The 16455-nt window shown below is 49.0% G+C and overlaps 1 protein-coding gene across 2 annotated transcripts in view; it reads left to right on the top strand.

Moving 5' to 3' along the window:
* Positions 1-12899, top strand: part of Dnaaf5 (dynein axonemal assembly factor 5) — a 47763-nt gene extending 34864 nt beyond the window's left edge. Inside the window, exons 10-13 of one of the 2 annotated variants that reach the window (XM_008851447.3) lie at positions 1826-1976; positions 6788-6944; positions 9941-10132; positions 12071-12899. In XM_008851447.3, the coding sequence (XP_008849669.1) occupies positions 1826-1976; positions 6788-6944; positions 9941-10132; positions 12071-12204 (634 nt within the window). In that variant the 3' untranslated portion in view covers positions 12205-12899. Of the gene's footprint in view, positions 1-1825; positions 1977-6787; positions 6945-9940; positions 10133-12067 lie in introns of both variants that reach the window. The other variant, XM_008851446.3, reaches the window with a different exon arrangement.
* Positions 12900-16455: the final 3556 nt, after the last annotated feature.

Genomic DNA, 16455 nt, shown 5'->3' with positions numbered 1-16455 from the left:
CACTGGCCTTTAATCCCAGCATTTGGAAGTCAGAGGTAGGTGAATCTCTGAGATCGAGGCTAGCCTCATCTATATAATGAGTTCCAGGCCACCTGGGGCTACAGGGAGACCCTGTCTCAAAATTAATTAATTAATTAATTAATTAAGAAAGAAAATCTTGAGCCAGCAGTGTTGAGGAGGGCAACTCCTGAGTAGTCAGCATGCACTCTTGGCAGGGCAAGGCCATGGGTGGGTGGTCTGTGAGGAAGGACCTGAGGGGCAGGTCTTTGATGGCGGCTTTGTGTTAAGCTGGCCTGGTGAAATCTGTGTAAGAATGACTTTTTTAAGTTTTGTGGGGATGGGGGTTGTTGTTTTGTGGTTTTATTTTTTGTTTTATTCAGTCAGGGTCTTCCTGTAGCCCCAGCTGGTCTTGAACTCAATATGTAGATCAGGCTGGCTTTGATCTCACAGAGATCTGCCTGTTTTGCCTCCCAGAGTGCTGGGATTCAAGGATTCTACCACCACACCGGGCAAATTTCCTTTTTAGAAACGTTTGTCTTTTTTCTTTTTAAGATTTTTTTTTTTTTTTTTTTTTGTGCGCATGTGCGTGCGTGCGTGCATATGCTACGTGTTTGGTTCCTTGTGAAGGCCAAAAGAGGGAGTCAGATCCCCTGGAGCTAGAGATTTAGGCAGTTGTGAGCCACCCATTGTGGGTGCTGGGAATCGAACCCAGGTGCTCTGCAAGAGCAGTCAGTGCTCTTAACCACTGAGCCATCTCTCCAGTCCCTATTTTTTTTTTTTTTTTTTTTGGTCTTTTTGATACAGGGTCTCCCTGTAGCCCCAGCTGTCCTGGAACTCACTATGTAGGCCAGGCTGGTCTCAAACTCACAGAGATCTGCCTGCCTCTGCCTCCCGAGTGCTGGGATTAAAGGCGTGTATCACCACGCTCAGCGTTTTTGTTTTTGTTTTTTTTCCTACAGATGGCAGATTCAGTGGACAATGGAAGAGGCACCATGTAACCCAAAGAACCACATTACAGTTGATGCAGCACTTGCACACAGGCCCTCAAGCCCACTTTACCTGGCTACTTCACAGGGCCCACTTTGGGGAGGGGCTTAGGGTCAGTTCAGTATCAGCAGTCCTTGTGAATCTGTACAAGCCATGATGCTCTTCACTTAAACACTGGAGCACATTGAGGGCTGGGGTGTTGCATAGTTGGTGAAGCCTTCACCTAGCATGCGGAGCCCTTGGGTTCTGTCTCTAGTTACAAACAAAAGAAATTGAAACACAGCAGAACCCTAGCTGGGTGTATGCAAACCAGGCCTCACCAGCTAGCTCCCCTCCTATCCTTATTTTGGGTTTTGTTTATTGAAACAGAGTCTCCCTATAGTACCAGCTGAATTCTCTGTATCCCAGGCCATCCTGGATCTCAGAAATATCCACCTGCCTCTGCCTTCCAAGTGCTGGAATTAAAGATGTGCCCACCCCACCCAGCTCCCTCCTGTCCTTGAATCCACTGGAATTAATGTTGGCACCTGTCATCTATGGTATTGGGGTTCAGGCCCACGGTAGATGCTGAGGGTCCTGAGGATTTCACAGGGCCTTGATGAGACAGGAAGGGGTTCAGGTGCATATGGGGACAGGTCATGATTTCTGTGTTCTGATTGCAGTTCATTCTCACAAGCCTCTGACCATCCTCAGGAACTTCTCTCCATCAGTTGGTGTTCTTTGGCCTTGGGTCTCATCAGGCCTTCCTAAGCCCCAGTGTACTTGTTTACTGAACCTGCAACATATCCTTCAGGATATGCTGTCTGCCCTTCCTCACTTGCTCTCTGGTTTTGTCCAGGCAATTCCATGCCTACCTGGAGATGGTGGTGAATGACATCCTGGCCCCCAACCTGCAGTGGCACGCAGGGAAGACAGCTGCAGCCATCCGGACGGCCGCTGTATCGTGCCTGTGGGTACTCACCAGCAGTGACATTCTGTCAGCCAAGCAGGTAGGGACAGCTGTGACTGTCCCAGTTGTCTGTCCACTGGCACCATGAGATCTTCCAGGGCTGTATATCAAGTAGCAGCTGGGGAAATACTGGGAGGCAGTGCCTGTGAGACAGGTGGCCAGGGCCCAGGCCTCACTACCCTGGTGTCACAGCCTTCCTCTCCTTGTAAGATCTGGGGATCTGGTCTTTTTGCCTTAGGTTTACAAACTATCTCAGTCTTTTGTCCTGTTGCTATGATAAAAATGCCCTCACAAAAGCAACTAAACAGAAAAGAATGTATTGTTAAGGTACACTCCATTATATGGAGTCAGGGGCATCAGATGTGGTCATATTGTATCCAAGTCAAGCAGGCAGCACTCAGGAGGCAGAGGCAGACAGATCTCTTTGAGATCAAGGCCAGCCTGGTCTACATAGTTCCAGGTCAGCTGGCTACAGGGAGACCCTGTCTCAAAACAACAAACAAAAAAGTAAGTGGCAATGAGTGCTTGCTCAGCTCCCCTTCTCCATTTATATGGTCCAGGACCCAGACCCAGGGAATGGGCCTGTCCTCAATTAAGATAGGTCTTCCCACATCAATTAGCCTAATCAAGATAATCCCCCACAGGTATACCAGAGGACTGTCTCCCAGGTAGTTCTAGATCCTGTCAAGTTAACAGTTCACATTAGCCACACAAACCTATTAATTTTTTTTTTTTCTTTTAATTTGGGGCACGGGAACTTTTTCAGACAGGGTCTCCTTGTAGCCCCAGCTGACCTGGAACTCACTATGTAGACCCAACTGGCCTTCAACTCACAGAGATTAAAGGTGTGTGCCACTACACTCCCACTTTTTATTATTTTTGTTTCGTATGTATGCATGTATTGCCTGCATGTAGGTAAGTGCACCCATGTCGTGCAATGCTGGTGGAGGACAGAAGAGGCTGTTGGATCCCCTGGAACTGGAGTTACAGACAGTTGTTAGCTGCCATGTGGGTGCTGGGATTCGAATCCAGGTCTTCTGCAAGAACAGCGTTCTTAACTGCTGTGCCATCTCTCCAGCCCCTTTTTTACCTTTTTAAAAAATGTATTATTCTAGGGGCTGGGGAGATGGCTTAGTGGTTAAGAGCACTGACTGCTCTTGCAGAAGACCTGGGTTTGATTCCCAGTACCCACATGACAACTACAAACCGTCCTTAACTCCAGTTCCAGGGGAATCTGAAGCCCTCTTCTGACCTCCGCAGCATTGCACGACACGGGTGCAGTCACATACATTTAGGCAATACACTCATACACAAAATTTAAAAAATAAAATATTTTTTAAAAACTTATTCTAGCTGAGCTTGGTGGTATACACCTTTAATTCCAGCACTGGAGAGGCAGAGGCAGATGCCGTGTTCAGCACACACATCTTTGTGGGGAGTACCTTACATAACTTCAGATCTGTCAGGGGAACTGGGGAGAGGGGCACACATTACCAGGTGCGCTCCAGGCCCTGGATGTGTCCCCAGAAGTTCCAGGGAGGGAGGGAGGGAGGGAGGGAGGGAAGAATGCAGTCTTTGGGAGCCAGCTGCCCAGCTTCTGCTCTTTGTTAATATCACATGAGACCCAGGAGGCTCCGAGACCTGCAGAGAATTGATGCTAATGTGTCTGCGCAGGAAATGAGCCTTTGCCATCCTAGACCCACCCTGGGTGCCTCTGCCAGGCATGCAGTGCATGAGTGCCCCCTGCTGGTAGCAGAAGGTTCTTACCTAACCCAGAATTCTCAAAGGCAGTTAGACCCCCACAGTACACCATGGGTAGGTAGGGTTTGAGGAAATCAACTGACCAAATTAAAACCAAATTGGTGAGATTATCTGGAATTTATCTAGAACAGCAAAGAAAGCCAGTTAACTGTTGACTAAATTCTTATTTATCCTTTGACAGTGGAGAAGCCGAACAAGGGCCCCTGCCCTACTGAGACCAGTGTCCATGCAGCTTAATCTGTGACAGCCTGACCCAGACACCTTCCTCAGTGCCCTCTCCAACCCACTCCTCCTTCCACCTCCCCATTGGGTGTCCCAGCCCATCTGCTCCTGGCATCCTCCCTCAGCCTTGGCCTGTAGTCCTGTTTTTACTCTACCAGGAAGAAAACCATTACTAGCAGCTCCTCTATTCCCTGGAGAGTGGCTCAAATGCATGTTGCTGCCACCCTGTAGACTCACAAAGATATAGCACAGTCGTAACCATCACCAGGCCCTCACCCCAGAGCCTCTGCCACACTGCCAGTCCCTGCCATGCCTCCTTCAGTGGAGGTGCCTACCTTCAGCTGAGAGGAGGCCTGCAGCTCACCATGCACGCGCACAGATACACACGCCCTCCCTGTCCCTTTCACTTCTCAAGTAGAGTTGGCATTCTCCTGGTGGTCTCAATAAACCCTCAGTCTACTCACAGACCTCCCTCCAGTCGCTCCCTTTTCCTTGGTCTCTCTCCTGGAACCTTACACCAGCATCTAACTTTGTTTGTATCTCCATAGCCTCTCCACCATTACATGCTGTGCAAGTGCTCTAACACTGAGCCACACTTTCACTGGTGGATTCTAGACAGGTGCTTTACCACTGAATCATACCCCCAACCCCTCACTGGGGGATTCTAGGCCAGTGTATGGCTGAGTTATGCTCCCAGCCCTGTCTTTTTTTGTGTTTTTTTTTTCTTTTTGAGATAGGATCTCATTAAGTCTCCTGGGCTGACCTTGAGCTCACTGTAGCCCAGGCCGACCTTGAACTGTGAACCTCCTGCCTCGACCTTCATGCCAGCTTGGATGGCTGGCCTGCTGCATCCTTGCCCAGCTTCTCCTACCTTCAGAACAATACTCCCTCCCGATCTCATCCTGCTCTGTCAACTTCTGTTCCCTCTTCCAACAACACCCTCCAGAGCTGCCTACACATGGGGTTTTATTTTGGCATGGCGAAAGAAGTTCTTTTGTTCTAGTATATGTGTGTGCGCACAAGTGTGTGGAGGTCAGAGGTCAGCTACCTCAGTGTCATTCTTTAGGAGCTGTCCATCTTGTTTTTTTATTTGTGGTTTTGTTTTTTATTGGTTTTATGTGTTTTGCCTACATATATGTACATGTAACCATGTGCGTGCAGTGCCCAAGGAGGCCAGAACAGGGCGTCAAATCCCCTAGAACTGGATTTATAGATATTGTTTACCTGCCATGTGGCTGCTGGGAATTTCCCAGGTCCTCTACATGAGCAGCCAGTGCCTTTAAACCACTGAGCCATTTCTCCAGACCCCCATCTTGTTTTTTGAAACATCTCTGGCTAGCCAGTGAGCTCCAAGGATCATCCTGTCTTTGCCCACCCAGTTTTTCTTACGGGGATTCTGAGGGCTGAACTCAGGTAGAAAGCAAGCATTCTACCACCTGAGCTATCCCTCTAGCCCCTGGTGGTGGTGGTGGTGTTTTGTTCCCCTCGAGTCAAGGTTCCCTGTAGGCCAGGTTGCCCTAAAACTCCCTATGGTAGCTGGGACCACAGGTGTGTGACATCATGCCTGGCTGAGTTGTTTGTACTTTCCATACTGTCTGCTTGCCTTATGTGGCCTGGCCTCTCAGCAAAAAACAAGGGCTGCCAAGATGGCTCAGCAGGTAAAGGTACTTGTTGCTAAGCCTAGTGATCCCCCAGAAATTCGTATGGTAAAAGGAGAGAAATGACCCCTGCATGTTGTCCTCTTTTTTTTGGTCTTTTTGAGACAGGGTCTCCCTGTAGCCATCCAGTTGGCTTGAACTCAATATGTAGACCAGGCTGGCCTTGAACTTACAGAGCTCCACTTGACTCTGCCTCCCAGGTGCTAGAACTAAAGGCATGTATCACCACGCCCTACTGCATGTTGTCCTCTTGGCTGCCACACATGTGCCATGGCACACCCACACCCAAGTGCACCCTTGTTTTGAAATGCCCACTGAGGCCAGAGGAATGCATAAGGAACCCCTAGAACTGAAGTCACAGACAGTTGTTAGCTACCATGTAGATGCTAGGAACCAAATCTAGATCCTCTGGAAGAGCAGCAAATGCTCTTAACCACTGAGACAGCTCTTCAACACCAACACAATTTTAAAATATTTTATTATTTTTATTTTATGTGTATGAGTGTATTGCCTACATGTATGTGAGTGCACCCGTGTTGTGCAATGCTGCGGAGATCAGAAGAGGTCTTCAGATTCCCCTGGAACTGGAGTTAAGGATGGTTCGTAGCCGCCATGTGGGTGCTGGGAATTGAGCCCGGGTCCCTGTAAGAGCAGTCAGTGCTCTTAACCACTGAGCCATCTCTCCAGCCCCAACACCAACAAAATTTTAATTAAAAAAAAAAAAAAAGATTGAGCTGAGCATGCTAGTACATGCCTTTAATCCTAGCACTCAGGAGGCAGATCTCTGTAAATCTGAGGCCAGCCTGGTCTACATAGTGGGAGTTCCAGGCCAGCCAGGGGTACATAGTGAGACCTTGTCTCAAAAAACAAAAAAGGTGGGCTGGAGACAGGGCTCAGCAGTTAAGAGCACTGGCTGCTCTTGCAGAAGACCTGGGTTTGATTCCTAGCACTCACATGGTAGCTAGCAACCATCCATAACTACAGTTCCAAGGGATCTGACATCCTCTTCTGACCTCCATGAGCACTGCAGGACAGAGGTACACTTAGACACTCATACACATAAAATCAAAACAAATAATTCTTTTAAAAAAGACCAAAAAAAGAAAAGGAAGAAAAAAGATTACTATGTCTAGGTAAAATTTGAACACAGCTTTCCTAGCTAGATTGAAGGATTCCCAGCCATGTCCTTTTACCTGATTGTGGATTACAGGTGCAGGAGATACAGGAGACCCTAATGCCACATGTGCTGGCCACACTGGAAGACGACTCCCAGACCACCCGGCTCGTCTCCTGCCGCATTGTCAATATGTTCCTGAAGACCTCTGGACACACAATGGAGTCAGACAGACTCCTCAAGGTTTACCCTGGTAAGGTGTTGTTCTGTGACTTTTTTTATAGTAGATCTTAGAAAATGCCTCTTTTGACTCCTGGTGAGTTGGTGCTGGGTGACCATATACAACAGGGAGAGACACACCAGTCCTAAATGAACAGCTCAGCATGGGGAGCAAGAAGGACTGGGCTAGATCACAGATGGTGCCAGGCTGTGCTTCCAGGGCAATTGGGGTGCAACCCATAAGGGAGACAGAGACACACACACACGCCCCCCACACACACACTCAGAACATGAATTGTGGCCAGGCCTGAGTGAAAATATGGAGTGCTGTGAGGCTTCTACCCCCACATGAAGAGAAAGCCCTCTGCCTGGAAGGTAGGCTGATGGGGTGGGCAGGCTGGTGAGGAGGGATGGACCACCTCACCACCTGCCTGGGACCAGAGCCTGTCCAAACACCAGGCAGATCAGACAGAGATGAGGAGAGGGATGTGAGAATGACCCAGATCCGAGATAGAGACCAGGAGAGGAGATACGGGACTTCCATCAGGAGCTAGACAGAAATAGTGCTGAGCAGAACACTGATCACAGAGGCAGTGGATCCACCCTGAGCAGAGAGCACCAGGGTGAGGGAGCGACCACTGTGGGTGAAACAGAGGGGTGATGAACTGATCACTGGGCAGACAACAGGTGGGAGGGAACATAAAAGAAATGGGTGCAGAGGTAATCAGTCTCTCAAGGTGAGCTTGCAAACATAGCTCCCGATGGCAGATGTCATCAGCACAAGTGACACTAAAGGAAGTAAAAGGGCAGATCCATCACAGTTCTGATTTCAAATGTTTTAGTACTGTCAAAAAGCTAAAAGAGCTGGGTATGGTGGCACACACCTTTAATCCCAGCACTCGGGGGACAGAGGCAGGCAGATATCTGTGAGTTCAAGGCCAGCCTAGTCTACATAGTGAGTTCCAGGCCAGCTGGGGCTACTAGGAAACCCTGTCTCAAAAAAGACCAAAAAAAAGCAACACCCTTTAGAAGCAAGTTAAAAGCCGGGTATTCCTTCCTGCACACACCTGTAATCCCAGCATTTGGAGGCAGAGCCAAGGGGATTGTTGCAGGTCTTAGGCCAGCCAAGTCTACACAATGGGACCCTGTCTCAAAACAAAACAAGAAAGCCAGGTGTGAAGACACACCTGTAATCCCAGCCTTGGGAGTGGAAGCAGGAGGATCAAGCGTTCAAGACCAGCCTCAGCTACTGGAGACTGAAAGGGTGGTGGTGGGGATATCCTAAGTGCTTTAGATACACTCTGTAATGACTGAAAGGGAAACTCATGAACTGAACACAGCAGCTGGGAGAAAGAAGGTGGGAAGAGAAAATGAGGCATAGTCCCCAGAGAGGAAACTGAGGGTGGTTCCGGAAGAGATGGTGACTGGACTTCCTGGGGCTGAAGGCCGACTAGGATTCTCAGACAGGCAGCACAGGACTGCCTCTGAGTAGGAGGAAGCCGGTCACTCCCACCTGTCCTCTCAAGCTGCTTTTCTGATTGTTTTCTTTACTTAGCAACAATGTTTTCTTCCCACCAGCAGCCTGCAAGACTCTATTTTTGAGCAAGTTTGGCTGGTGTTTGCTGCTGGCTACCCAGGGTAGCAGCTTCCCACTTGGGAAGCAGCATCAGCAGGAGATGGGACGGATTTGGGCATTTCTCCTGTGTTTTACAGCAAATATGTGTGGTTATTTTCACATTCCTGCTTCTGAGCGCTCATGAGGAAACTATTGGAAGGATGTACCAGGCTGGCTGGGTACAGGTACACCCATCGTGAGACACTGAATCTGTAACGGGGTGCTCCCAATGGGCAATATCCACTGCAGCCAGTCTTTTCAAAGCTAGCATCAGACACCCTTGTAAGTTGGTGCCAGGGAAATACCAGTTCTATGTAATTCTGAAGTTAGCCTGGGCTCCCTCCGCTGGGGTACTCATTGTCATTGTACTCAGGTTTCACAACTCGGCCAGCCTTGCACTCTGACCAAGTCTGACTCAGTTCCCTCCCTAATCCTGAAGTGTGAATGGGTGACTTCCTCTGCCTGTCCCAGGCTGTCAGTAGGTAGATCTACACTGGGCTTTCAAAGCCCTTGCTCTTGGTGGGAGGCCCTCCACACTGTGTTTAGAGATATGTTTCCTGCTTTTTAGTAAGCCAGGTTGCCTTGCTGGGGGCCAAGGGTGCCCTCCTGCAGTGTAAATTCAGCCTGTGGGTACAGTCCCTGGCCAGTGCTCAGCCACTGCTCTGCATGCCCATTTTCCAGAAGGTACATACTGCAGAAGGGTTCCAAAGATTCTCTTCGTCCTTTGGTTAATTGAGATAGGATTTTGCTTTGTGGCCCAGGATGACCTAGAATGTTTGACCTAGCTGGGCCTTAAACTCATGACAACCCTCCTGCCTCAGCTTACCAAGCAGTGTGATTACAGGTGTATGCCACCATGCCTGACTCCAATGGCCTTTTTTGGTTATATGGGGAAATTGTACGTTTAATAAAAACTCTTACCACTCACTTTAGAAGTTTCTACCTGTTGGGAATGATAGACTTGTTTTCTGTAGCAGGTGGCCTGACAGGGACAGGCCCATCCTCCTGCCAGTTGTCAGTCAGGAAAGAGGGGTGGTCTCCTCAAAAAACTGGTGTGAGACTGTCTCACCATCAAGAGGTCCCTCAAGATGGGACAGCTGCAGGGCAGTACGGGTCTGTGCTCAGTTGTGGATACTCAGTTCTGGGGAGTCTCCCTTTGAGGGGTGGGTTCTTGGGACTCTGAGGGCAAAGGCCCTCCATGGCTTAAAATCATCATACCTTGCTGGGCGTGGTGGTGCACACCTGTAATCCCAGCACTTGGGAGGCAGAGGCAGGCGGATCTCTGTGAGTTCAAGGCCAGCCTGGTCTACATAGTGAGTTCTAGGACAGCTGGGGCTTTTTTTGTTGTTGTTGTCAAAAAGACAAAAAAAATCATCATACCTTGATCTCTCTCTCACACACACACACACACCCAGAGCTCTTGAAGCGTCTGGATGATGTGTCCAATGATGTGAGGATGGCGGCTGCTTCTGTCCTGCTCACCTGGCTGAAGTGCGTGCAAAGCTCCGATGGGAAGTCATCCTATCAGAGCAGTGTGCAATTCCTGTACCGGGAGCTGCTGGTCCACTTGGATGACCCCGAGTGCACCATCCAGGATGCTGTCCTAGGTGAGTACCCTAGGCTTGGCTGCCTCTGCATCCTGTTCTCTGAGAAGTTAGTTGAGAATGTACATGTCGGGGGGGGGGTGCCCATGCGCACGCACAAGTGCACGTGTGCTTATGTGGAGGCTAGGCCCCCAGTGTCAGCCTCTATCACTTCTTTTACATTTTTATTTTGTGTGCTTATGTGTATATGAATATGGATGTATGTGTGCCACAGCATATATGGAGGTCAGAGGAGGATCAGTGTTCTCTTTCTACCATCCATCCAGAGATCAAACTCAGGTTGTCAGGCTTGGCAATGGATACCTTTACCCATTAAGCCACCTTGCCAGCCTTCCACTTGGTAATATGCTCTATGACCTAATATCAACCAAAAGAGTAGAGAAAGTGATTTGAGTGTATTGCCTGCATGTATGTGAGTGCACCCATTTCATGCAATGCCACAGAGGTCAGAAGAGGGCTTCAGATTCCCCTGGAACTGGAGTTAAGGACAGTTTGTAGCCACCATGTGGGTGCTGGGAATCGAACCTGGGTCTTCTGCAAGAGCAGTCAGTGCTCTTAACCGCTGAGCCATCTCTCCAGCCCCGCCCCCTTTAGTTTTTTTAAGACATGATCTCTTTTGAATCCAGATCTTACCAATTCAGCTAGACGGGCTGGCCAGTGACCTCCAAGGATCCTCCTGTCTCCAGTACCCCAGCACAGGGATTATAGGTGCCCCACCACACCCAGCTTTTTGCGTGGATGCTAGAGATCTGAACTTAGTTCCTCATGCTTGTACAACAAGCACTTTACAGGCTGACCCATCTCCCCAACCCCTAGGAAGTTTTTAATAATTGTTATTTAAAATGACAACAGTAGCACTCAAGAGGGTGAGGTAGGAAGTGAATTCCTCTGAGTTTGGGGCCAGCCTGGTCTTCACAGTGAGTTCCAGGCCAGGCAGGACTATAGTTTCAGAAAAAAAAGTCAAGGGTGCTGGAGAGATGGCTCACCCTTCAGTTCCCAGCACCCACATTGGGTAGCTCACAACTACCTATAACTCCAGCTTCAGGAGCTCTGACTATCTCTGGCCTCCACAAGTCACCTGCCCTCAGGTACACAAACCACCCCTCAACACATACATCCATGATTTTTTTAAAATAATAATAAAAAGTATTTAAAAGAAGCTGGGGGTATAGCCCAACATGCTGGCATGCTGGGACCTTGGGTTCTGCCCCCAGCATCTCACTTTGTTGTCCGTCCTAGAGGTTAAACTAGCGACATCTTATATGCTAAGCCAGTGCTGTTCCACAGAGTCACATCCCCAGCTGCCTGCTACTTCACAAGAAAAAACACCAACACCTGTTAACGCTTGTCTCGTGGTTACAGAGGCAAAGGCAGCTTTTCTGTAATTCTGATTTTTTTTCCTTGACCATACACACTGTCATCCTTTTTTGACTGATGGGCACACTTCGTCTTTGTGAAGTGCCCGTGGCCTTACAACAGAGCAGTTTTTATTTCTCAGCTGTTCTTCCCAGCAAAGTGAAGTCCTAGGGAGAGGCCATCTGGTCACCATCCAGCCCAGTCACACTGCTGTTGCCCTAGGCTGCTGTCTTCCCGTTTGCCACATGGAGCATTAGGTCAGCTGCTTGACAGTAGGCCCAGAGCCACAGGGTGGCCCGATGCCACTGCCCTCGTCCCACTGTCATTTAAAAAAAAAAAAAAAAGCAGACACTAGACTCTGGTGCTTCCAAATAGCTATTCCAGTGCCCCTCAAGGCCCCAAGGGCATGTAAGACCCTCACACCCCCACATTCTGCCCATAGCTCCAGGAAGGCCATTTGCAGTTCTGCCCAACAGCTGGTGGTACCCTAACAGAAGCTTCTAGGGTTGAGCCATCAGCATGGTGATGAGGTGGGATCTGAGCTCACTGCTGCTGGGTTCACGGGTTCTCACTGTCTTCCAGAAGTCCTCAAGGAGGGCAGTGTCCTGTTCCCAGATGTTCTAGTGCGGGAGACAGAAGCCGTGGTCCACAAACACCGCTCAGCCACCTACTGCGAGCAGCTCCTGCAGCACATGCAGGCGACAGCCATTGCACAGTGACCGTGTGTGGCAGCCATTCCTGCCACTGCACCCTCTGAAGTGCCTGAAGACCTCGTGTGAAGACTGTGACCACAGCCCCCAGTGTCACGATGTTCCCAGGACCCTGCTGCCCACTAGACAGCACTTGGAATCAGCAGCTCTTACCCTAAACAGGTTCTGCAATTTTATGCCATACCTACAAGTCCACACAGAGGCCCCCCAAAATCTACAGCCAAGCTGAAATTAAAGCTAAGTGTCCCCCACCCATCCTGGCTGTCCAGTCAGCTGCCTAAGTACCAGTTTTTTAGGCTCCTTTACAAGCCCTACGTGGTCCTGGCCTTCTTCCATGTCCACCGAGAATGCTCTGAACAACTTAGCAAGAAAGCCAAGGGCTTTATTAAAAGAAACCTCATCGTCCTTTGGATCCAGGCCAAAGGGAATTTTCAATGTTAATAATGAAGTTTCTCCCATTTTGAAATACACTGGAACTCACTGCCACGTGAGTGCATACCAGCACAGCATCTCTCTTGACTCAGTGATGCTGATGGTTGGTGTGAGGCCAGACTAGCAGCAGTTAGTAAAATAATCATTTGCCAGTGCACCTTCCACACCAAGTGCCTAGAAGATTTTTAAGTGGTATTATTGTCAGCCAGTATTTTTGTTAAGGGAAAAAGTTGTATGTATTTTCCAGCAAACATTAACATTTCTGCTTTGCAGTCTGTGAAATTATTTATTGTAGTTATTTTGCATAGCCGTCTGTGAGGGTTTGACCGATGACCCGACATTTCTGCAAACAGCTCCACTAGTCTCAGGTGGCCATGGGCTTCATGGGCCCCTCTGGGTGTCTGCCACTGCTACCTGTCATGTACATTCTGATACCAGGTGACTGGAGCTGCAGACAAGACAACCCCCAGCAGGGCATTCCAGCATGGCCCTACATGGGGCTGGGCATCCATGTGGAGGGAGGTTGGCTTCAGGGTGACTGACCCTCCACCATTGCCCATGACCACAACCCTGAGGCTGCATCTGCTGCCCACCTCCACCCCTCTCCCTTCACTCAGGTGGGGGCCTGACTGGTGCCCTCTTTGCTGTGTCTTCTGCCACTTCTGGGGGTGGGGGCTCAAGATCTCCCCCTATCCCTAACTGAACCAGCCTCAGCTTCACCTGGACACTTGTTAGCAATGCAGGTGTCAGGCCCCAGCCAGATCTATCAGAAGCAGTAGGCTTTCTTTTAAAAAGTATATTTACCTTTTGATTTTAAATATTTATTACATATTTTTGGGGGGAGGATGCATGTACTTACAGCATGCATATGGGGATCAGAGGACAACTTGCAGGAATGGGTCCAAAGGATTGAATTTAGGTCAACAGGTTTGGGAGCAAGCACTTTTACTCCCGCTGAGCCAACTTACTGGCCCAACCAATAGACATTTTTAATAAAAATATATTTATGGGGGTGAGGGGGTTGGAGAGATGGCTCAGCCATTAAGAGCACTGGCTGTTCTTGCAGGGGACCCAGATTCCATTCCCAGAACCCACATGACGGCTAACAACCATCCATAACTCCAGCTCCAGTGGAATCCAACACCCTCTTCAGATGTGGCATTGTACAACATGGATGCGCTTGCATTCATGCAGGGAATGCACTCAAACACACAATATGTGTATAGTGTATGTATTGTTGTTAGCCACCATATGGGTGCTGGGAATTGAACCCAGGTCCCTTTCGAGAGCAGCCAGTGCTCTTAGCCACTGAGCCATCTCTCCAACCCAAAGCCATCTCTCCACACCCAGCAATAGGCAATTTATTTATTGTGTATTACTAGATATTGTATACTTTACCACTGAGCCATGCTCCCAGTCCCTCACTGGGGGATTCTAGGCAGATGCTCTACCACTGAGCAATGCCTCCAGCCCCTCACTGGGGGATTCTAGGTAGGTGCTCTACCACAGAGTTATGCCCCCAGCCTCTCACTGGAGGATTCTAGGCAGGCACTCTACCACTGGGCCACACCCCAACTCTTCACTGGGGGATTCTAGGCAGGCAGTATAATGCTGAGCCATTCCACCAGCTCAGTAGTCTGCTAAGGGGCACAGTACTTTATACTTCATGGTTTTCAGGTCTGTTGCAAGCACTCGTCTCTACTGCTTCCTGTTCAGCTGTTTCTGGGGACCCACCTGTACACTGGAGCTCTTGGTGTGGGTATGTTTTCATGCTCAGAACAGAATGTCTGGGTCAAATCTGGGAAGTTAGCCCCAGAGTGATTGGTTGGTTAGTTGATATTTTTAGCTGCTTTATTGACTTGCAGTTAGTGGCACAGGTTTAAAGTTGGGCAGTTGGGCAAATACATCACACACCTACGAAGCTACCTTCTGCACCAAGCCGCAAACCTCTGCACCAGGTATTTGTGGTCCCACCCTCCCTGGGCTCCTACCCACCCCTACCTCTACATCACACCATCTGCTCTTAGCCATTTACTACACAATCATACTCATACTCACCTGCTTCTGCCTCTTGAGTGCTGTGCTGGGATTAGCATATGCCACCATGCATGGCCTAATCATCCCTCCCCCTTTTAGTTTATTTTTATTTTATGTGTATAAATGTTTTATTTACATGTATGTAAGTGCAGTGTCTGTGGAGGCCAGAAAAGAGCATCGGATCCTTTGTAACTGGAGTTACGGCTTTTTGCCACCATGTGGCTGCTGGGAAACATGCCCACAGTGCAAGAGTAGGTAGTACTCTTAACCCCTGAGCATCTCTCCAGCCCCCATTTTTTGTTTTCCAGAGTTTTTGTTTGTTTGTTTTATGTGCATGAGTGTATTGCCTGCATGTGTGTAAGTGCACCCATGTTGTGCAGTGCCCACAGAGGTCAGAAGAGGGCATTGGATTACCCTGGAACTGGACTTATGGATGGTTGTTAGCTGCCATGTGGGTGCTAGGAATTGAACCCAGGTCTTCTGGAAGAGCAGCCAGTGCTCTTAACTGCTGAGCCATCTCTCCAGCCCTGTTTTCCATGTTTTTTTGAGGCAGGGTCTCACTATGTAGCCCTGGCTGACCTAGAACTCTCTATGTAGACCAGGTTTGTCTCTGCGCCTCTAGTGCTGGGATTAAAGGTATGCGCCACCACACCTGGCTAGATTTTTTTCTGATTATATATATATGGGTAGGGGTTGTTTGTGCATTTGCCCAACAGAGGACATCAGATTATCAGATCTCCCTGGGGCTGCAGTTACCGGCATTTGTGAGCCACCATGTGGGTGCTGGGAACCGAACTTGGGTCCTCTGCAAGAGCGGTAAGTGCTCTTAACCTCTGAGTCATCTCTCTAGTGCCCCACCCCCATTCTGATTATTTTAAGTTACGTGTAGCCAGTGTGGCACAGGCCTGTAATCCCAGCCCTTAGAGGCAGAGGCATGCAGATCAGAAGCTCAAGGTTATCAGCTGTGTAGCAACTTGGAAGTCATCCAAGATTACATGAGATCTGTCTCAAAAACAAACATTTTCCAAGAAGTCTCATTCCTGGTGTGGTGGCACACACATTTAAACCCAGCACTTGGGAGGCAGAGGCAGGCAGATCTCTGTGACTTCAAGATCAGCCTGGTCTGCATAGCAAGTTCCATGCCAGCTGGGACTACAGGGAGACTCTGTCTCAAAAAAAACACCCCCCCACAAGAAAAAAATTTCATATAAATGGATGGGCATGATGACTCAACACCTGTCATCCCAGCACTCAGGGGGCTAAGTCAGGAAGACTGCAGCCTGGGCTACACAGAGTGAGATTCTATCTCTAAAGAACAGGGTCTTCCTGTGGCCCCAGCTGGCCTAGAACTCGCTTTGTAGACCAGACTGGCCTCAATCTCACAAAGACCCACCTGTCTCTGCCTCCCAGGTGCTGTTTTTTGACCCTTTGTCAAAAAACGAGTTGAATAGCTCCTGAGGAACAACATCCAACTTGGCCTTGGGCCTCTGCTCGTGCATGAGTGAGTGCACAATTGTGTCCACACACAAAGGAATTACTTTAAATGGATTTATGTGATTTTTGTTTTGCTTCTTCAGTTAGCTGAATTGAGATCCATCCACGTTGTGATGTCCATCAGTAGTTCCTTCAAAACCAGCCATGATGGTGCCACACATGTAATCCCAACACCTAGGAGGCTGGGACAGGAGGATTGCAAATGTGAGGCCTGCCTGAGCAATTTAGTGAGACTCTGTCTCCAAACACACAGGGCCTGGAGAGATGGCTCAGTCATTAAGATCACTGGCTGCTCTT

Source organism: Nannospalax galili, unplaced genomic scaffold (genome assembly GCF_000622305.1).
Source record: "Nannospalax galili isolate Female #2095 unplaced genomic scaffold, S.galili_v1.0 scaffold664, whole genome shotgun sequence".
In the NCBI taxonomy this organism is placed as follows: domain Eukaryota; kingdom Metazoa; phylum Chordata; class Mammalia; order Rodentia; family Spalacidae; genus Nannospalax; species Nannospalax galili.
This window is presented reverse-complemented; position numbering and strand designations above follow the sequence as displayed.